At 38.0% G+C, this 23,184-nt stretch overlaps 3 protein-coding genes across 5 annotated transcripts in view; all 3 read right to left on the bottom strand.

Annotated features, from left to right (window-relative positions):
* The window catches only part of ankhd1 (ankyrin repeat and KH domain containing 1), a 52,901-nt gene extending 50,004 nt beyond the window's left edge, over positions 1-2,897 (bottom strand). For 2 of the 3 annotated variants that reach the window (XM_079586092.1, XM_079586093.1), the window contains exon 1: positions 2,437-2,897. In XM_079586092.1, the coding sequence (XP_079442218.1) occupies positions 2,437-2,700 (264 nt within the window). In that variant the 5' untranslated portion in view covers positions 2,701-2,897. The remainder of the gene's footprint in view (positions 1-2,436) is intronic. The other variant, XM_079586091.1, reaches the window with a different exon arrangement.
* A 935-nt stretch (positions 2,898-3,832) lies between these two features.
* On the bottom strand, positions 3,833-7,932 carry LOC306984605 (deoxycytidine kinase 2). The gene is made up of 7 exons (XM_079586090.1): positions 7,583-7,932; positions 6,911-7,026; positions 6,609-6,802; positions 6,361-6,508; positions 6,137-6,252; positions 5,948-6,047; positions 3,833-4,958 (listed from the first exon to the last, which is right to left on the bottom strand). Exons 1-7 carry the CDS (start codon positions 7,674-7,676, stop codon positions 4,932-4,934), a joined length of 795 nt encoding a protein of 264 aa, XP_079442216.1. The 5' UTR covers positions 7,677-7,932; the 3' UTR covers positions 3,833-4,931.
* Positions 7,933-9,147: 1,215 nt separating this feature from the next.
* cd248b (CD248 molecule, endosialin b) lies at positions 9,148-12,635 on the bottom strand. Its single transcript, XM_079586089.1, has one exon. The coding sequence runs from the start codon at positions 12,461-12,463 to the stop codon at positions 10,421-10,423; it is 2,043 nt and encodes a 680-aa protein (XP_079442215.1). The 5' UTR covers positions 12,464-12,635; the 3' UTR covers positions 9,148-10,420.
* Positions 12,636-23,184: the final 10,549 nt, after the last annotated feature.

The following is a 23,184-nucleotide window of genomic DNA, read 5'->3' as shown; positions in this document are numbered from 1 at the left end:
TTCTCACATGATCCTGATTCCAGGTCAGATTGAATATCCGGATTCAGCTATACTTTGGGTTGCAGAATGACTAAACTTGTTTTTCACATACATGATTACATTTCTAAACATATTCAGTCTAATTTTAAGTCATAAAGCATAGAGCAGACTGACTCATGAAGCAGAGTGACCTAACGGGAAGTTCATGCAGAGTGCCGGAACTTGTGGGAATGCGGGTCCTACCTGAGCTTGTCATCATCTCTGTACCTCCACCGACTTTAATACCCCTCCCCCTAAATTCCAAACAAATACCAACAACACATGGGGAGGGGGCAACCATTACAAGTTATAAAAGGCAACAACAGACACACCCCTGTACTCCAGGCAGAGGGGGGTCACATGAAGCTCTGAAATACAACGGTGCATGTTTGTAAGAGTTTCAGCACAGCTTACTCATTTACATTAAAACAGGCCTACGGTTGATATGCAGCCAACAGCACATTCATATTTTTTAAAAACACTTCACACTTGGTTGAGGAGCAAGTATGCGATATATCAATAGACACGATAAGAAGAAATTTGTCAACCGGTAGAGTTTGCGGTTATGCTCTCATGATATGCTTCGTCATGAAAGTCTATCAGTTGTATGCGTTTTTAAGACATGCCAGTTAAATTTAAAAAATGGATACACAAAACAAAAACGTAAATAAAATGGCAGTAACAGATCTTTTCTTCCATTATAGTAATGTACATCCAAGTGCAACGGATTATAAAAAAAGATAATTTTTTGGTTGAGACTTGGTTTATATGCATCAGTTTTTGATATGTAGCCGTTGCACAAAATCTGGGGTTTACGTGGAGTAAATGATTGGAGAAGACCAGAGAGAAGTTTGTTGTTTATGCCGGAAGATCCAGTTATTAATAAAATAGAATCCATTAATAGAATAGTATCAGATTAATTGTTCACAATAAGATCTAGAAGATGTATTTAGAAAATTGACAGGGTGAAATTTTAAAAGTTCAAGCGATTTTATACAGATCAAGCCCAATTTGCCATGAAAGAGAACTCAATTTGGTATTCACGCGCCATAGATCGACCTAAAAAAAAACAAGTACAGTTTACTTAATTTGCATCTGTGTTCTATTATATTGATTTGTTCTACAGCTCATAATTTTATGTAAAAAGTTGTCAACTTTACTGAAGACATTAGTTAGGCTAGTATTAGTTTTTGTGGTGAAATCAAATTTGGTGTTAATAATGTCAATACTATCTAAACTTTTGATATCGCAACAACCTAATTTGAAGCAAACCATATTGTGATACATCACCCACCCCTACACACATGCATTCATTTTTCATCATGCAATTCTTGCATGGCAAATGCATGTCATCTGTCAACAAAATAAAACAAAAATTAAGATTCAGACCATACCTCTGGCAGGCTGTTTGAGTATTACAAATGCTTGAATAAAGTGGAAGCATGCACTTGATTCTATTAGACGTTGCTACAGTTTTAGAAAATCGTCTTGAGTGGGATTGACAATTAAACATCAGGACCCAACAGGTGCATCTTGATGTACAAACCCACATGACAAGTAGCCCTGAAGCCCAGCGCCACACTTCATGATCACAATGGCTTATGATTGTCCCTCTGACATCAAAGAATAAATATCTTATCTTAAAGCTTGTTGTTTTAACATTTGCGTCCCATGAAATGACAGATCCTGCAGTGTGGATACATTTAACGTTACATGTCTTGAGCCTAAGTTCAAGTACTGACACTAAGGTTATGTGAACGTTATAACATCCTGCATCTGCTGACACAGATGTCAGATCTAAGTCAAACCTTAAGTTTACCAACACAGTGCAAAGGCCTGGCGAGGCACCGTCACGCAGATAAGCTTTGCTAAAAAGCTAATATTTCCAGCTAATATTTAGATACGTACCAAGAGCCACTTAGCCTCCCGGCTAGCGATATTTCTACATCCTTCAAAATGACTGTCACTAAGACGCGACGTGTGATAAGTTACACTTTAAAGGCGTAAACTAAAGTGACAAGTGGTTGAAATCGGTGAAATTATTTGGGATGGCTCACTAGCAGACGATGGCGTTGCCCCCTGATGTTCTCTTTAGGCCCAAATCGCAGCCTTCATCTGAGCCCGTGCTAAGCTAAGCTAACTCGCCTGAATATGAGCTATTTAGAAACGCAACTGGCAACGTGGGTCGCGCGATACGCTACTGAAATAGTTGCAAACGGCGCTCCGCGCAAAGGTGGTGTTGTGTAAATGTTGTCAAAAGTGGGACGTGATAAGTCGGCCTCTTTAGATGAGGTGATTAATTCCAGGGTTTTGGTGGGTTGGGAATGAAGCCTATTAGGGCTAGCAGGACTTAGCATGTGAGCTAGCACTCACACACACACACTCTCTCCACTTTCCTGCAGGCTGACTCGCTCTCACCTCAGACACCTCATCCTCGTCGCTGCCGGATCCGGGGCCTGACGATAACACCGCGGCCGCTGTGAGTTTGAAATCAAGTCTGTCTGTGGTGGGCCCGCCAGCCTCCCCGAACAAGCGGACTTTCTTGCCACCAAGGCCCCCGAGTCCGGCTCCTGGTGTAGCTCCAACCCCCATCCCTAACGCAGGGGAACGCGGAGTCACCGAGTCAATCTCGTCCTCGAAGCCGTCCGTCAGCATTGCCGTCCCGGCTACTGCATCCTGCATACTTTCCTAAATAATACGTCTATTTGTGAAGGTAATGTTGTCCTTTCACTTTCTTTGGGGTTATATTGTTATAAAATAATTACGTTTTACTTCAGAAAAATCCTCAAACTCTCCTGAAGCGAGAAGAGAATCTCTTTCCCCCAAGCCATTAACTTTCTAACAACCTAACCTACTTCGTTCCATTTGTGTATTGTCCCGCCCTTGTTCAAAATATGCGTAGGTTATTGGGCGCGAGAGTTAAGTACTGGAACCTGATTGGCTGCAACGCACGCTACTCAAGCGAAAGCACGCGACGTCAAGGTTGGTTTACAAGAGGGCTTTAAGATTTAACGCCAGGAAACATCCTTTAGTAAAGACGATTGGACGCGGGCACGCTTGTCACAAATTCCCGCCCTCTCGATACGCCTATTTTTGTCTTTATCGAGAAAGTAGAGGTTAATTTGTTTCAGAATCATATTTAGGAAGTTTTGTACATTTCCGAGGTGTCATGTTTATAGTAACGCAATGCTAGATGCATTAGATTAGTCGGTCAATAACTGTCTAATTATTTAATAAATATAATATCTTACGTGTTGACAGTTAAAAGTCTAGCTGTCATCTCTTTGCGTCCGATATTAAACAACTCTTACTATTTAACATGTTAGGACAACTGTGTCAATAACATTCTGTTTAGAGGAGGGCGCGACCGACCTGGGTGAAGCAATACCCGGATTTCTCTGGAAGATTTCATTATGGGACTTGTAGTTTAATTTTGACTCGTGTATATAATATTGTACACAAACGATAATATCCTTCTTTTCTGGGAAAATCGTATTTTTTTATAGGGAATTTTTTTTCACATTCTTCTGCATAAACATATTTAGCCTCTTATATTGGTACAGAAGCTGTGTGCCACTTGGATTCATTTAAAAAAAATATTTATGACTCCATGGAATTTTTTTTATGAGTCTATGGAAAGCTTTTTCTTGGCAGTAAAAACAGAAAACTAATTGGAAGTTATTCAAAATCATATAAAATGTTCTACTGCATTTAAAGCCAAATTCAATGTTCACAATAAACTCTGTTTAGAATAGATGGCAATTGTAAGCTGAATAAAGATTTTAGACTTAAATAATTTGACATACTCAAGTTTGAATGTGAAAGATTAGAACAATTACAAGACAGTGGTTTATTATTTTTCAATAACAAACAGTGGTTTAATATTTTTCATTAAACAATGTGACATTTTAATATTCAAAATAATAAAACTCAGTTTCTGTTTACACGTGAAAGGTTTTTGTTTTGGTGAAATTTGTTTAAATCACTTGTTTCATCTATTTGCACTGCATACATTGGCTTTATGAATGAGCTCATAATATCGTTAAAAAAAAGTCACACTCTTCATTTTGAGTCTAAAATATGAATATGGGCCACATAACCTTAGTTTGACATATGTACATGCCACAATTATGATTTCTGTTCATGATTACAGTATTGCAAATGCATTTGATTGTATCTCATGTCAAATGAGCTGTAGGGATGTCTGTATGACAGTGATGCATTTCTTCAATATTAAATGGGTAAACCAGTCTGAACATAGATAAAATGAACCTGGAAATTGGTCATAAATGAATTACCTGCACTGATCATGAAAGCCGAAAATTATGAAACCAATCTTAATTATAATAATGAACTCAAAATCACAGAATGAGCCAACAGGTCCTCATTACTGAGTGAGTCAGAGGTATAATTGCAGGAGTATGAAATATTTAAGAACAGAGAATATCTAATGCATTTTTTTGAATTTATTTATTGCCACAACTTTTCAGTTATGTAAATCATCATTTTAAAACTGCCTTTCCTATGTCTGTGGGAACCCTGTAATATTAACTTTAATATTTTCTCTTAAGGAATAGTCTTCAGACCTAATGACAAAACTTATATAAATACTAATCTCTGCACTAAAAGCCAATGGTTTACAATTGAACTGTAGATGTAATTTGTCCAAAATGTCCTGCACTTTACATGTCCTGTCCTGCTTCAGTTATCATTGCAGAGGAGTTAAAAAAAAATCAGTGTAAAAAAAAAATGAGGTTTTAATTTTATACAAATAGGCTACATATGTACAACAAGCTAAATAAAAAATAAAATACAATCATAAATTCATTCAAATGACCAGAGACATAAATCCATAATACTAGTGAGGAATCACCAATGTACATCATTCTCACAGATCATTTTACATTTAGAGGCTACAAGGTGCTCAGAAACTCCTTCACCTGAAAAAAAAAAAAAAAAACATCAAATCATGGCAATTCTAAAACACTTTACTGATTGGCCTTTTTCACACTAGACGAGTAAGCAGAGCATTTTTTTCCCCGGCGCCCATGTTTACCCAAAAATGAACATTCTGTCATCATTTACCCTCAAGTTGTTGCAAACAGTTGTGGGGCATCAATGACTTCCACAATATTTTTTTCCATACTATGAAAGTCAATGGTGCCCCACAACGGTTTGCTTAAAAACATTTATCAAAATATCTTCTTTTGTGTTCAGCAGAACAAAGAAATGTATAGGTTTGGAACAACTTGAGGGTAAGTAAATTATGATTTTTATTTTTGGGTGAACTATCCCTTTAACAAATTTAGACTATTCAAACTGCACGCTAAGGCAGCTTGTAGCAGGAGCAGAGCAGAAGCGGCAGTGCCGCGATCGTTTTGGCGTGGAGTCTATTTTTGCTACGCCGCTCACGCTGGATTAAAGCCAAAGTACGTTGTTCTTAATCAAAATAGACCGGAGTTAAAATTTCAACATAAAATCATATAAGTGAGGTGTTCATGTTTCAAAATCACCAAATGACAATCAGCGCTGTGAAAAAATTAAATAAAATACATGAACACATTGCCAGAGTTTTTGCCCAAACTTCAAAAGCCTGTTTAAATTATTAAAACTAGAGGTATCTTAACGTTAAGATTACTTTTATCATTTAAACTACATATATAGAGCATTTTATATGAATGTGTGTGGGACAGTAGAAGAGGAACATTGTAGCAGAGTATGCTGCCCATCATAAATCAAAGAACATGAGAAGAACATCTGAAAAACATGACAGAATGGATGATACTCGTCTGTATTTGCAGAAACAAGCCGCGGTTCAGCTGCACACTACAAACGCTGCCTCCGCTCTGCTTGCGCACCCAGTGTGAAACAGGCATTAGAGGCAAAACTCTTAATGATGGCATTTGTCCACAGACCCATATATACATACCTTGTCAATTACACCTTCTTGCTTAATTCTGTCATTTTTAAAATCCTCATTAACATCCAGGACCAGTATTGGCAGGTCTTTAAGATACTCAAAATCCAACCTGTAATACGACAAGAGATCCATTTAGATGATGAATCAATGAAAACAGCTGAAATACAAGTTTTAGCACATATTAAGTTGACCACTAACTTTGTGGTTCGGTTGGACAGCCAACACTCATGCTTATAATGCAGCTTCTCCAGGTATTCCAGAGGAATCCCCTGTTCCTCCTCTCGCCCTCGGAACTGAAGGCGCTGCATGCACCTCTGCAGAGATCATGCGTTAAATCAATGAATCATAGTATATCCTTACATTTACATCACTTTTATATTACTACAGGTGATCCATTAAACATGTAAGGAGCTGCTAGATACCTCAGGATCAGCACGAAGATAGATCATGGCGTCCAGCTCAATCTGGGACTCAAACTGAGTGAGGAGCCATGAATGCCAGTCTTGGTAGATGGCCCACTCAGTCTCATTCAGATCTCCAGACTCAAAGAGGTTGGAAGCAAATACATATCTGGAGGATTAAAAACAATAAGACTTTTTCAGTTCAAAACCATTTTACATGTCTTTTTTTATTGTCTTATAAATTGTTGCGAGAAGCTGTTTGTATGTACCGATCACTATAGACAGAACGCTCAAAGAACTGGACCGGTTTCTCTGCCTGCTGAAGTTTGGCAGAAGGAGGCTGAAGCTGTGAACGGACACGACTCAGGCAGGCGTAGGTCTGGAAAGTGTAAGACCAGCGGCTGGGCTTGTCATATAACATCTGCAGCAGGTTGCCTCCACTCTTCTGGGATGTGCTGAGCTCCTACAAGGTTTGAATGGGATATATTAGTAAAAGAACTCCAATTGACATTTGAGACTGAGTTTGAAGACACTCCTTAATAAAAACCTCTTGTATACAAGTTAACTGTACCTCATACTCGTTCTCTGTGGTTTGTACATTGCACCACTTCCCAATGGGCTCTGGTATGACCTCCCATTCCTCTGACGCCCGATCCAGCAACCGCACAAAAGTTGACTTCCCTGCCGCTGTTGCAGACATAAAGGTTTTAAAATTCACAATACCAAAATAAACAATCATAACTTGTGTTGTCTCAAAATGATCAAAAATTACAACAATTCCCCTAGATGTTTATAACTTTGTATTAATTGCCAGAAGAATAACCAAAAATTATAGCAGTATGACATTTTATGTCATAAATGTTTATTTGTTTTTTTAGCTATAGCCTGGTTGTCATGGCTCTGCAACGTTATGAAACAACATCCTTTAGTTGGCAACATTTCTTTGATTTTTTTTTCCTAAGATTTCTTTTTTTTTTTTTAATGACCTAACATGAGGGAAGTTTGATTACCGGTAACTATTTCAAAACAATTCAGTCATAGTCGATGGTTGTGAAGCCTCACTATACAAAATACAGTATTTGGCGCCAACAGCACAACTGTAAGTTATAACAATACAAGACAGCTCTCGTGCAATACTGGTTCGTTTAATATGAAAACAATTAAAAGGTGTTAAAAACACTTACATAATATATGAAGTGCGTTTTATTTTATGTATATTATTTCGTTGATTAAAGCAACTTACCAATGTTTCCCTCTATTGAGATCTTCAATGCTCTTTTTTCGAAACTGAGGTCAACGTCGAGACTTGAACAAAATCTCTTGGGAGGAGTAGCCATTATCGTATAAAATACTTAAATATATCAACAAACCACTTGATTTGTTTTATATATATATATATTAAGTCTCTAAAACCAGCTTAAATGTTTCCGTGCGCGCCTAAACAGTTTGAACTGCTTGAAATTCGCGGCAAGCTTCACATGGTCAGAGACGCGGGGAAGGGCTCTATAGTAGTCGTTGTGTGATTGGCCAAGCCCACAGAAGCCGCTGTTTCATTGGTTGTGACGTTTACAGTGCGCTCAGCTGCGACTGCCTTCCCTGAGATGTTTCCTGTTCTTTATCTAGTAAACAGAGACTTGTAAATGCGAGACAACGTTAACCTTTCAGATATTTAAAATATGTAAACATCGATTCAAATGGTAAGTAATCGCAGATGTGGACAGAGAGATCCACATTTTAGATAGATTATATATATTAGATAGATCAATTTGAAAAGGAAATCATTGCTATTACATTATTCAGCTACACATGAATAATATATTTAATAATAAAATATTACACAATTAATCGTTTTGTATGCTTTGAATATGCTGGAGCTAACGTGTCCATATACGATTTTTTTAACGCATAGGAATTGAGTAATGTTATATAGGTACTATTATATAAATGTAATTTCATTGTGGCCAATAGAGGGCAGCAGGGGACTACGGTAAAAATTCCCCGCACATTTTTCAACCAAGATAAATAAGTGATACTTTCTATTGTTAGGTCTTTAACTATCACGTACAAAATGAAGCAGTGCATAGTCTCTATATATTTCAGGTTGGCAGTCAATGACATTAACTGTTGTTTGTGAGTTTAGTCTATTGTAGTGATATAACGTTAGTTTCAGCAATAATTATCTGCATTAGTAGTGTCTTTAAAGGTTTTCAAGAGCAGTTTCGTTCTTTCTAGAATGCGTTTTTCTAATAGCTCATTTTAATGTCTGTTTAGTGTTTACTAGAACAGTTTTGTGGTAGCGATTTAGCAACATATCATGGAGACAAATGTGCTTAAATAGCCATTTAGTAAATTAATGTTTTAATATTTACATAAAACGTATACAGTAAAGTCAAAATTAATGTGCGACATGAGTTACATATGTCCTTTGTATAGATAAGCACAAATGTGTATTATTTATATGACGAGGTGGCCGAGTGGTTAAGGCGATGGACTGCTAATCCATTGTGCTCTGCACGCGTGGGTTCGAATCCCATCCTCGTCGGAAACTACGTTTTTCAGTATTGACATATCAGGCAGTTTTTATTTGCATAAATTCTCTATATTTTTATCACACTAGAAAACATTAAATACTGTTTCTTCATTCCTGTAATTTCATGTACAAAAGTTTTTAAGATGAAAACTCATGTCATATTTCGTCATTAATAACATTGTTCTTTGTTTACTTTTACTTTCTTGAAGGATCCCACTCCGACGTCCATGCAGCCAATCAATCTAAAGCAATTCCTTAATGGAGCAGCTTCCCATATACCAAATGTAGACAGAAATACATTATGTAACTGTTAATGACAGATTTAAATAAAAATAAAAAATCAGACAAATATTTCAGCTGATCATCAAGTCAGTTAGAATAAAATTTATAAAAATTATTCTGCAAAGGATCTACAATCCTAATGCAGTAAACAAACTGACCCTGATTTTGATTTCATGCTTTTGCTGCTCCAAAATGGCTCATAGCACTTTTACAAAAAAATGTAAAAGTGTGAAAAATAATCTTTGGAAAACAACACATGATTAGGGGGAACAAAAACTGTACCATAACATAGTGCAAGTTCAGCTTTATTAAAATCACGTTAGTTTGTATAGAAATTAACTCAAATGTCATACAGTGACAGCTACTGGTGTGGCTGTGCCTGTACAACACAAAACAGCCAAGCAATAAAACACTTTTTGATAAACACAAAATGAGAATAGTGAGATACAGTGAAAAACGAATTTGTCGATGAAAGAAAATGTTTGTTATTATGTATGTAATATATAGGCTTCTAATATATGGAATAATAACAATAAAAAATATTTTTGCCATACGTTTTATTCTTTAATTTATTTTACTATTTCACTGAAGACATTGGTGTTTTGTGCTTGAACTGTTTCTTTAGTTTCATGACTATTACTGGTCTGTTCTATTTTTCTGTGACACTTTTCCCTTTTTCTGCCTTAATACTCAAAATAAAAGTAACATGTGCTACTGTATGTCTGATCCAATTGCCACAATGTTATAATAATATAACTTGTGCTGGATACAATGAAGGGATATTAACTGTAAGTTAAATGATGCACTCAAATATGTTTAATTTCTTATGTGTAAATGTCAATGATTGAAAACAGTTGTCTGGGCAAACTTGTAGTTACATACCTTACTGTTTGGGGGTGCTGTAGCATAAGCTATGACTGGAACAAATACATTTTATCTGTTGATATTTTTATTTTCACTTGAAGGCATCATACAAATTCTCATTCATTGTATTATACGAAAAATGGATGCATGCTAAATTCTGTTTGCTATGTCCTACTTTTCACAAAAATGTCTCTGTTTCAATAGAATTGTTGATGCTTTTAAAAATCTTATTCATTGTCTAAAACAATGTCTGAAAGTTATATTGTGCATCTAAGTGACATCCCACAGGGTCCTACAGAATACCAAAGTGACAGTGTGATCACACCAAAACAGCTTGACGAAGTCCAGGGTCATTGCTGCTTTTTTAATCAAATCAAATCAAAAGTCAAGTTAACTGTACATTACTCAAGCTCGAGATTTTGCTGTGCTTGACTTTTCAGTCTTGGAGGTGGTGGTCCAGCGGTAACAGTCTGTCACGCTTTTGCTCCGTGGCTCTACAGCACAACTTGTGCAATAAACAATACCTAAGGCTAACATGATCACAAGAAAAACACACAGTGGTACTAGCAGTGCCACAAGCAGCCAGCTTTTGTCGTGTTTCTTTCTGTCCCCTGGACGCTGTACTGTTCCTGATGAATCTTCTGGTATTTGTGATGTTTCAGGAGTGAGCATAACAAAATCCCATTTTCTCTTAGGTGCAGATGTCGAAGCCATTGAGGGTCTTTTGTCTCCTGAAGTCCTTACATCTGCTGTATCACCAGTTGCTATTGATATTTCCTCCTCATGTGCATCCTCTTTATTTGAATCAGCTGAAGTTGAAGTTGTAGTATCCATCAAAAAGTTAGGTGAAGATGAATCTGAGGATACATGCTCATTTAATTCAGGTTCCTGTGTAGCTACATCTCCTTCCTGGGTCTTCTCCGTAAACCAGCTCAGGTAAGTCGGATGCCACTCCATGCTTGGGGATCCTGTTAGCCACTCTAGAGGGCTGGCATCTGTCACCAGTTCAGGCAAGCTGGGATCATTCAGAGTTGCATCATCTGATTCGACCATCAAATGTTCATCCTCTTCGACTGGCCGACAGTAGTAGTTGTCTACTTGCAACATATAGCCCTCCTCACAAAGACACTCAAATCCACCTTCGTAATTTCTGCACACCTGATCACAAATGTCTGGAGTTTTACACTCATCGATATCTTCGCATTGATCTGGATCTTCTCTGAGTGGAGAGAATCCCTCGTGACAGCGGCACGTGTAGGAACCAGGCGAGTTCTCGCACAAATGATCGCACTTTCCTTCCATGCATTCATCTACGTCCACACATTCTCCAAACTCAGACGGAAGGTAGCCCTCGTAACATCTACACTCAAATGTACCAGGTGCATTGACACATTCCTGTGGACATGGTTTCTGCAAGCACTCATCTATATCAAGACAACTCTTACCATCCCCTGACAGGAGGTACCCATCAGGGCACTTGCAGTGGTGTCCCTGAGAAGTGGACTCGCACTCAAACTCGCAGTTGGCACTGTGGCAGGGGTCCGAAAGCTGGCAGGTCTTTCCATCCTCTCCCAGAACATAATTCTCGGAGCACTCGCAGTAGTAATGGGTATCTGAGTTCACGCAGTAGTGCTCGCATTCTCCATTGTCCTGTTCACACCAGTCCCTTGCAGTGTTCAAGCAGAGCGGTGCATCCTTCGACCAGCCAATGCTCCCGTCCTCCCTCAGCATGCACAGAACTGACTGGTCTTCCTTCTCGTTGTCAGGACAAGGAAGAGTTGCCACAGAGCCGAAAGGAATGTGAGTGAGAATAGTACTTGCCAGTTCAAATGGGGTGGTGTACAGTGCAGGACCCCCTCCTTCTTTTTGAAGAGCTGGGCACATCCCTTGGTAGGTGTAGTGGCAGAGGAATCCTTCCACAGCCACTGCACAAGACCCATCGAGCCATTTGAAGTTGTACTGGTCGTTGCCACTTTTGTCAGCTGTGTTGTAGGTAATGACCACACAACGATGAGCAGCACAAGCACTGGATAAGTCATCGCGTTGCCAGTTCGTATACTGCGTTTCCTGATCCCCAGTGATCCAGGTAAAGCCCCTTAAAGGACGCGTGGCCGAGCACTGCCGAGGCTGACGCTGAAGGCCAATCCACAGCCTGATTCTGGGTCGGGGGCCACGTCTAACCCCGGACGATAGGAGGTCATGGATCAAAGAGGCTTCTTCTGGTCCTTTCATAGTAGCCAGGTTCCCCCCTTTATCCTTGCAGCTCCTCCAGGACTCCCGGAACGTCTTGCGCTGGAGATGAATAGAATAGCATCCCTCTGCATTGCACACACCATCCTGCTCCTGCAAGCTTTGTCCCATGACTCCCTTAGACCAATTCAAATATAGAAGAACAAAAAAAAGACAGGGATATGCAGCACAGCATTTTCTAACAGTCCTGATTCCCATAACTGTTTTTTTTTTTTTTTCTGCAGCTGAGCTATTTCTGGTTTTGTCTGTTAATCCTACTTGTTTTTTGTTTTTTACCTAATCAAATGTTTCAATTTACCTATGAGCTCTTTCAAACCTCTGCTTTCTATGGTTAAAGGGATGACTTTTGTCTGCAGTCTGTCTGCAGCAGAGAGACAGAGAAGGAGGGTACAGGCATTTGTTATTAGAAGAGGGGGCGGGTAATGAGTTCACTGAGTGGTGGGGGGAGATTCGGCCTGTGGCTTTCCCTTGTGCCGTATGGTTTTCATAACTCTGTTTAAGGAAATAGTTTGTGACCCTGCCAACAAGTCCTCCCCCAGACCCCCCTCCTCCACTCACTCGTCCAATCACTGCAACAATCACCATCACAAATCCATCCATCCAACCTGAAAACTTCATCCTGGGTCATCCTGATCAGAATTTCTATTTTTTCCATTCTTCTATAGTTCATTTTTGCACAGCTGCTCAGACTGTTTTTCCTTTTGATTTTAAGTGAATTTAGCATACTTTTTAATTTAAATTATTTTGGTTAATATAAAATTATTTTAAAGTAATGGTTTAAAAACTATTTAACTTATTTTGTAAAGCCTATTCTGTCTCATCACAGTAACCAAGCTGTATTAATCCATTTAAATTCCTTTTCACAATGGAAAGTGACCAAACATGATTAGAGAATATGCAGGTTTAATTTAATGTCATCAAGAAATCTAAGTAAGTGAGGAGAAGATGGTTTGATAGCAAATGTTTCTTTTTGAGTCTAATATTTTTCTTGACTGACCACTGTAAAAATGTCAAAATAGGTTGTCTGTGCAAGACTACAAAAAATGAAAATCATGCATTATTTTTTTGTCATTAATCATGAATAATAATTAATTTTCATCATAACAAAAATTGTATTGTAATACCAACTTGTATGTCACTCACCATTAATCTGTCAAACATGCTATTGCAATAAAAATATACTGCTAAATCATGATTTATCATTTTTATTTCCAAGAAATATAAAATAATATATAATGCTTAAAATGTTTTTGTTACCTCAAGAACAAAGGAACAAAAAACGTTTAAAGTTCTCAAGATCTCAAGACAATTAGGTCATGACCATGACAAATCATGGTGGTCTCTTAAAGCTTCCATTAAAAATAAGCATAATAAAAGCAGAAGTGGCAGCTGAGCTCAAATTGCTATTGAACTGAATCAAGGTTTAAAGGAAATGTTTGAAAACGTGAGAATAATATGTAGAGGTTTTCTCACAGTGGTTACTGCCTTCTTCTCAATTGCATGGAGCAACTAAACCACATAGGTTCAAGGCGTCCCCCTTCAAGACAGGACAGAAGTATTTGTCCAAGACCACAACATAATGTTCTGCCATTTGAATTCAAACCCTCATGAGATCCAGTTGTCGATATGTTTTTCCACATTGATCCACAATGAATATGGATATCAAATGTGGCTATCAGTAACCTTCACCAGCACAGAATGATGTTAGCGGTTCAACAGTCAGGCAACTTGAGCAAAGGTTTCTTCATTGCTATTTCATCTCAGTTTCAATTACAGCACTCCAACTTGGAATAACCACACTCTTTGTCCCCACAAACTCTTTTACATCTATTTCTCTAATCCAAATAATAAACCTTTCTGAAATCCATCCCAAAAAAATCTCATCTACCTATTCCAATTTAAACAAGTCTGTCCAGGTGTGGACTTTCTATCTCGAACATGCTTTACCAAAATTCCCTAATACCTCATTGTATATGGTTAAAATAACAGAATAATTCATAAAAATTGACAGTGAAGAGACAAAAGTTGCTAAATAGATGAATTATGTAAAACCATGGATGAATTCTTTCAATGGGAAAAATAAAATTTAGCAAAAGAGGTGAATCTTGGTTTTGTTTATGTAACCCTCCAGAGAAATTAATCTACATGGGCCATTTTTTCCTCCTTAATTCTCAGATGTTGAAACACTCTCTAGTCTGAGAACACATCTGCCTGCATTTCCACATTAAATGTTGAGATTTGCATCTTTGCCTCTGCAAGAGAAGGCTTGAATGGAGATCAGAAAGACTGGATGCTTGAAGCACCACAACTGCTCTTGTGTTTCATAGCTTGGAACATTTCTATGACAAGCACATTAAAACTGATTCAGCTGAACAATTTTTTCCACCACATTGAGAAACGACTGTCAGTAAAACAGACTGAATGTATTGCCAAATTCACTTCATTTCAGCAGTCAAAAATGTACAGCTTGAAGTTCACACAGAAGTTCACAGTCAATCACGATCAATTGAGAACCTTTTTGTATTTACAGTTTTGTTTATGATAGTAATCTTTATGCACCCTAACAAGCTGGGTAAAACTATAGCCTATTAAAGTGATAACTGTCTGATGATGATTACAGCCAATTCAGTGTGTGCACTGCAGTTTTCAGACAGGCCTGCTATGGTCAGTCCAAAAAGGAAACACTTATATCAGATTGGCCCTCTCCACTGACTATGATTTCAACACAAATAAATAATATTCGTGAGTGACTGTTGCAATGGGTCAGCATCAGAGTGCAGACTAGAGATTTTATCATGTAGTGAACACAACCTCAGTAGAAGCTAGGCCTACAAGATTTAGGCTTTCTATCTATTAGGCCTAACTTATATGACTTTCGTCGATTTAGGGGAAATGTTGAAACCCAACACATTTACATTTCCCTACGTTAATTTATGTTGCAAAAACGTACAAGTAGCCTATAGCTACTGTAAGGCTGGAGAAACTGGTTAGAGAGATAGACTGGTCTGGACAAAGGACCTTGCTGGAAATTACCATCTGACCTCCCCCATACAGTTTCACTCCCTCTCACACCAAAGACTCACACAAGAATATATATGTGGTTTAATGTGAATGATTATTATGTTTAGTATCATTTAAAATGTCTCAGAGTGAGTGGTACAAATGTCTCATTTCCAACTAGATTAAACAAAAAGAAATCAGGTTTTGAGAAGTTTAGAGAAACTGACACACAAAGGAAGGTTGTCTCTGGCAAATGGTCTCCTACCCCCAAAAGGTGTCAACTCTGAATGTAAATTCCCATTGTTAACATATGAAAGAGGTTTTGGCTATTTAATGGAATGCAGCAGGAGAATCTGGGCTTTTCTGTATCTAGACTGGCCCGTGATGGCTGGGAGTGACCGAGACTTCCAGCCTCATGTAAATTGCATCAGGTTGGGTTCGCATCTCTTCTTTTTATTCATGTTTTATATTGATTATCTTTGAATTGATTATACAATTGACCTGATACCTGATTTAATAAATTGTTACATTTGATTATTCAAACTGATTTTGACCTTGTTCATTTAATAAGTCTAAAAGTAATAATCAAACATTCGCTCACTTTTAGTGATGCATAGATATTATCAAAACCTTTCATTTATGGAGTCAGATGAAATAACGAGTAAATACATATGAGAAATGTATTGCATTTAACCCAAATTACTTTGAGATGCTGGAAAGACGGAACGCGCAAGAAACCTTCCCGTGTTATTGGAAACCCTCATTGGACCAATATAGCGCGGCTTTTACAGTACACTACAAAAATAAATAAATAAATACTAAATGACGGTGCTTTGCAGGACCAATATGAAAGGAATAGTCGACCCAAAATAAAAATCCTGTCAATTTACTCACTATTTTACTCATTGTCTCTCCAAACCCGTATGACGTTTTCATCCGTGAAACCCGACGATGAGAGGTTGTCCTTGTGATTTGTGTGCATTATTTCTAGTCTTCTGAATTCATTCAATTAACTTATTTGAAAAACAAACAGTATTTTTAAAAAATATTAAAAAATCGTATTCTTGTCAACTGATCCGCAAGCGAGAACACATAAAAGCGCGAAGTGACAGACATCCACCATTTGGGAACCACTGCATTTGCCAGATAGGCTATGTTATTTTGGTTCATGTAAAAAAAAATTGACAGTATTCAAAATCTAGCCACAGCTGTGGAAGCCTTGTTGTTCAAATGCGGGACGGATATCATCATAATAAACCCCGCAACAATGAACACAGCACGAACTGTGATGATTCGCGAACATTACTCTTGTGAACTGGTTCACGAAAAAAGCCTCGAACTCACTCAGTCAGCGAATTACTAAATTCATAAATTAGGCCTACTCTCTGAACAGCTTGTAATTTTTCAGGTAGACTATGTCCGATTTTAAATGAGCCGGGAAGTTTTACTGTGAGGCTATATAGCCTACTTTAGGTTCTTGAAACATAGCCTATATTCATCAGTCTTTTTAAACTATAGCAAAAAGGACATAAAAAATCTTATGAAACAAAAAAACTAGGCTTATATTTAGCTATTTGACCACATTAAATTGGAACAAATAAAAAAACTAAGCCTATGTTTTGTTTTACTGGTTTCTTCTGGATTGGTCTTGCCTATATTGTTTTTTGTTTAAAAAAAATAGTAGGCCTATACTTCTCAGTCAAACGCTACAGTGTTTAACCTATTAAAGGCAACATTCCACCTCCCACTATCAAGGCTTCAAATTCCATATGACTAACAAAGGATGTTGTTTGTATGTTTGCCCCCAGCAGAGCATGAAGGACCCTGCCCGATGTATACACACAAAATTGATGGTCCCTAAGGGAATATCCTGGTGAGGAATGCTTGGAAACGGCGGGTAAGTAATTTTGGAAGGGGGGTTCTTTTAACATCCTGTCTCCAATTTTCTCAACACCCTACGTTGAGAGATCAGAAAACCACTAGAGATGTCGGCACTACAGATTTGATTTAGTAGGAATCTCTGCTATCCTCTCTAAGCGTCGATGACCTTTAGCTCATGAGGTCTTCACTGTGAACAGGAAAATACTGCTACATTGATTCTTGGGTGGTTGGGACTTGCTCTTTCTGTGTTTTTTTTTCTTTTCGATTCAAATGGGTCGTTTGGGCTGTTTTAAAGGGCTTGCAGGAATATACAACGCGTGTCGTTTGGTGGAGAAGAGTTTGGAAAAACTGGAAGCTTATGGGCTGTTATGTAATTCTTTTCTAATTCAGTACACAGGCCGAGCCTATATTTAATTCTGTCATCAGTTGTTCCAAGTCAGAGGTTGCCAACGTCAAAGCGCTACGTATACACTTTTCCTTTATTAGTTCAAAATAAATCATCATAATTACTTATTTGATAAAATATCAATAAAACACACATCCGAGACCTACTGTGGAGAATAAAACAATAACTCTTCTTTTTCACTACTTTATCCAAGATAAGCTTCTAATTTTTCCATATTAGATCAGATTCTTGAGAGCACTAACTTTCACAGAACTCTGAACATTTTTTTAATTCTACCATCCTTTTTTTGGAGGTTTTTATTCTTTAGACTTAAAAAAAATCTAGCCTTTTATCCTGGCCTCCTCCATCCCTCTCTGGTTTTTCATTTGTGACTGTAGGAGGCTTTGATCTATAAAACCGTCCTCAAGCCAGGTATGAAAGTCTGCAATGACTTCTAGTTTCTTTATTACCTCAGCCCCTCTTCTAACTGATGTGCATAGCATATGCTGGCCCCGTTGCGACTGATCTAGATAGCATCTGCTCATTCTCTCTGTAGATTTGCTTACCTAGACTGAGAAACCTTCACATTCCACAGAGCTTTCTTCCCTGCTGTGGCCGAGGTCTTTGTTGTGGAGTCTTCAGCAGTGATGCTTAATGAAAAGAATCGAATCACAGACGTCTCTCTGAATATCGCAACCTGACTATGGTCTAGACAAATCCAAAATAGTTTGTAAAGGCCAAGATATGAAGACAAACTCAAGTGTTTGGTGTCGTAGTCTATGATCTTAAAGTCCTCAAAATATCTCATTGGTCCCCTCGGAATAAAAGAGCTTGGCAGGCTTAGTGTCTGGTTACATTGCTAACAGAAGTATCACTATGTTGAGATCACATGTTTCTTCTGCTACTGCAAGGCTCTAAGCAGACTGCTTTTGGAACCCTCTACTGTTTGAAAAATTCTTGATTCACTGCCATCGAACGCAGTCCCTTATTATTTAGCAGCAGCTTAACTAATCCTATGTTATTTTTTTCCCTCATACCTATTATGCAATAACATATATCTGTCTACACACAATTGGACCATACAGGGAGCAGTAAAGGACACTAGGTGAGGTGTAAGGGTTAATGAAAACGATCTGGAAACCCCCGGTGGTACTGTGAGTGGTATAGATTAGGGTTTCCATAGCTTTTTACATCACGCAGACACTTTTATTCAAACCAACATTGTTTTCACATTTTATTAGTTCATGCATTCCCTGAATTGAACCCATGACCTTAGTGTTGTTAGTTGCACACTCTAATGTTTAAACACTTTTTCATGCTAGGTCCTATATAGAGAGGTGTAATAAATCTTGAGACCCACCATGAATGGTTTAGAACACATTTGGAAGAAGAAGAATATATAAATATATATTTTAACTTTCCTTATCATATTATAGTACTGGATAAACTTACTAATGCATTTCATTGCATATAATGTGTATGGAAAGGTATAAACGGACAGAAGACATGACTGTGCATACAGAAAAAAATGACTATATTTCTCGATGGCAAGGAGCTATATTCAAGTGCCTAATAATGCATTGGCCTTGCAGTTCAGGAAGTGAGCAATACTTTTATTCAGAAGCCAATCTGACGGATTCTATGAGTCAATTAAGTGAAGCATTAATTTGAAGATTTTAAACCTGAGTTCCTTCCAGAGTCCCTATGATCGATTCAATAAATATCCAGTTAATAAGAAATGACAGTTGTCTCACTAGGTCCGTTTACATGTAGCATTGTATTCCGATTGAAATATAAAGTGTTCATGTAAATGTGGCTATACTGTGTGTGTATTTTTGTGTGCTGCTGCATGTGAGTAACGCCTCCTCCAAAAACAAGAAACACTGCCGCGATCTGCAACACACTTGTGGTGAGTCATGTCAGAAAAATGTAAATACAAATTATGGCCATCAACAAACTTGCTCAATTGAATTTCAGAAATTTTCCGCTGGTTTCACAGACAACAAGGCTCAAGCCTAGTCCCAGACTAAAATGCACGTTTGAGCTGTTGTAACTGAAAGCAACTTACACTGGCATATCTTAAAATATGCCTGTGCCATTGTTTTGTCTCAAGATGCAGATCAGTAATGTTTTTGTTTTTCTAAGGCACGTTTATAAAAGATAATCTAAGCCCGGTCTGTGAAACCAGCCTATAATTCTTACGTGTCATGAACGCATCTCACACTTTACGCGACCTACCAGAGCATCACGAGTCACATCCCACTGTTTGAAAACCGATGATAGGCTATATCATTCTTAAACAGTTGGCCGTGAGATGTCAAAAAGGGATAAAAGAACATAAAATCTGCTTTGTTATGGCCTTTAGCTCCTTTACCTAACACATACCCTGACACACGTTACCTTGAAGCAGTACGTGTCATCCAATCATAATGAGCTTTATAAAAACAAGGTGTTGAGTTCATTCAATATGTGTGTACAGATTTAATAGGTTCCTTCGTTTGTTTATTCACTCAAAGCGGCAAGGCTCTCGAGCGAGGCTGACCCAACAGCGGCCTCTGAGCAGGAGGCAGCAGCCACTCATCATTCATTAGACATCCTGAAACTATTAGTCAAGACCACATGGTAAACGAATTCAGCAGAATGTATTCCCAAGGAAATTTCACCTTGAGAAAAGGCGACTCAATTACCATTAAAGTTTTCCATCTCACCGGGATAGCCCGTTTCCGTTAAGGAGATATTTGCAAGGGCTCAGACCATCTAAGCTGTCTCCAACTCATTCTTGAATTACTCCCGACCCTTTAAAAAGAACAACGGTGCAGTCACATGTCTACAGGATACAATGCACAGACTCCTTTGTTGTTTTATTCAGCCTGTTTAACATTGAGAAGCGGATGGTTTGAAGACAAAGCCACATCTTAGGGAACATTTAATAAGTTCCAGTTATCCATGTTTCAAAACATGGAGAAAAGTGACAGGGTAAACTTGAGCAACAAATGTTGCTCAAGTTTACCCTGTCATTTTTCTTGCACCACACATACTGTATATTATCAAATGTATGGTCTGTTAAACATAATATGTAAAGCCATGAATGGAATGTTGTGGGTTTTGTGGAATTCACCGTAACATGATATGGAAAGGCATTGATAGCAAGCTCAGAAAGTCTTTGCTTTTTCCATTTAAAACAGGACTTTAAAAATTTGCTTTGGCTCTTTGATAAAACAAAACAAAAAAATGCAGTTGAGGCAGAACAGACGAAAACTATCAAGATCTGTGTTAGTTTGTGCCAAAAATAGTTTTAACATCACAATAACGTCTGCTACTGAGACAGGAAATCTGGCCGTCCTGTAATTACACCGAAAACACCCTTTGTTGTCTTTGAAGAGGAAAAAAAATCTTTTAAATCACATTAAATTCCCTCGTGTCCACTTATCTGTTTGCTTGTACACAGAGAAAATGGGAAATCATGAAACAACGCTAAAACACTAAGTAGTGCTCTTATCATACAGCACACTGCATAGCTGGGATCCTAAAAAATCTGCTGTAAGTCTATGCACGGTCATCAGTGGAAAGTATAGGTAATGTTGGCTTTCTAAACAGGATGATCAGATCCCTTAATGAAGATTCCAGGGCTATCAATGTCTTTCTAACTCTTCACCTTGATAATACATGCAACAGACTGTCAGACGTAGCCAGGCAGACACCTGCTTATGACGGAGAAGGGGGCATGAAGATTTTGAGCAGTGTGAAGTGGAAAATGAATTAAAAGATGATCAGATATTCCATATTTCCCCAGCTGAATTGCTACAAAAGAGACCAATAAAGAGGAAAAGGTCTGGAATAGGAGGAGAGAGAGTCAAAACTCTCATTATTTCCATGATCTCTGGCTGTCTAGCTGGAGGCAACCCACTGACCTCAAACAGACTCCAATAATCCTCTTTTTCAATCATTAAAACAATATGTTCTTCCAATGGAAGTTTCTTAATATGCTTAACACTACTGCCGTTCTACTGCATGTAATTGAGCTTCAGTTCAGAGCAGTCAGTCATTTTTTCTTCATCTATGTTGGTGGATATTTTTTTCTGCTCGTGGTTATTAGAAAAACAGAACATCTTCCACAAAAAATGGCAAATAAATCACAGTTGCACAAAATAAATCGATACTTGGTTTCAGAATACACCAACTAACACCATATTTCACCAGCACTGATGGTTTTGTCATTGACACTGCCAGTGGAAAACCATATATTCACATGAGGCCAATGAAACACATATGTGAATATATATAACGGGAGAATGGTGAACACATTAACAATCGGCATGGATTCCGGGAGGCAAGATATCCTGGGAATGCTTCAAAGTTTCAGAACACAATGGCTGCCCTCGGAATTGCATTAGGCCCCCGACCGCAAAAAGTCAGCCGGTACTCCTGAGGGTGACTGTTAATTCATCATGGAAAATCCTAGAGTCAGACAATCTGGATTTCTTGTGAAGCTTTAGAGCGCTGCCTGATTTCATTTTATGAATTTATGCTACAATACAAAACATATAAGCAAACTCTCTTGGCTACTGAATGCCTTCAGTCCTTCACACCTGAGGGTCAATGTAGATGAAGCAAAGGGCAACAGTTTTGTTTGGAGAACGGTAATAAACCTCAGACAGCCCTGCCGCGTCCCACTGCGTCTATCTTGTTACAGCTCCCAGATACGCTGCGTTTGGGTTTCCACCAGGCCTCAGGAGGACCCTGGAATTAAAGTTTCCTGGAGCCTCAGTCTACCTCAGCCGAATCTGAACTGTTCGGAGCACTCAGAAGAGAAAAAAAGGGCTCAGGTTTTTTATCCTCAACGTCGCTGTGCTGACACGTACTCTAAAGTCTCAGATACAAAATATTTTTCTTTTTTTTTGTGGAAATCCTTTTTGTTGAACATCAAACGTTGTGTTGTATTGATTGGCAATCATTATTGGAAGACTGACAGCTGCTGATGCCCACCATATGGTTTGAAATCTCATACAGTCAAAACCCAACATTCCACAGAAATGTGTATTTGGCTGGAGCTGCCGTTTGGAAGATTTCTTTTCACTGTGACCTGAGAAGTTATATGGCAAACAAACACAGGATATATTATTTTTGTATGCAGGAAATGTTTTGCACTAGTACATTTTTGGAGGGTGTCAAATCATTGAAGATCCCAATCAAACAGAAGAAGATATAGATCCAAAATAGACAGAACTGCTTGTTAGAAGGAAGATGCACAATGCTGATTATAGGTCCAAACCCCAAGGTTATTTTGAAAGGCTATGCATAAATGAGGAGCACTCACAGGAGAGAACTGTACGGGACTTCTAGGTATTTTCAGCTCTTTGAGTCTGTTTGTTTAGTTATCTACATGTCTCTAAGGGGATGTTCTTCATACACTGGTCCTCATCACCATTACTAAACTGAAAATAGAAACAGAGTAAGCAAACCAAAAGTGCACTCAAGACAACGTTGATGATTTATAAGTTATATTGGGCTGCGTTTATGATAAAGTAAGTTTAAGATACGAAACATGAAATCTAAAACTAAAAATTATAATAAAAAAGTTTAATATATATATATATATATATAATAACACAATAAATTAAAAAGAAAACTGAAAATATTCAAATAAACCCAA

This window comes from Phoxinus phoxinus (genome assembly GCF_949152265.1).
Source record: "Phoxinus phoxinus genome assembly, chromosome: 17".
Taxonomy (NCBI): Eukaryota; Metazoa; Chordata; class Actinopteri; order Cypriniformes; family Leuciscidae; genus Phoxinus; species Phoxinus phoxinus.
The sequence above is the reverse complement of the archived record's forward strand: the minus strand, read 5'-3'. Positions and strand labels throughout refer to the sequence as shown.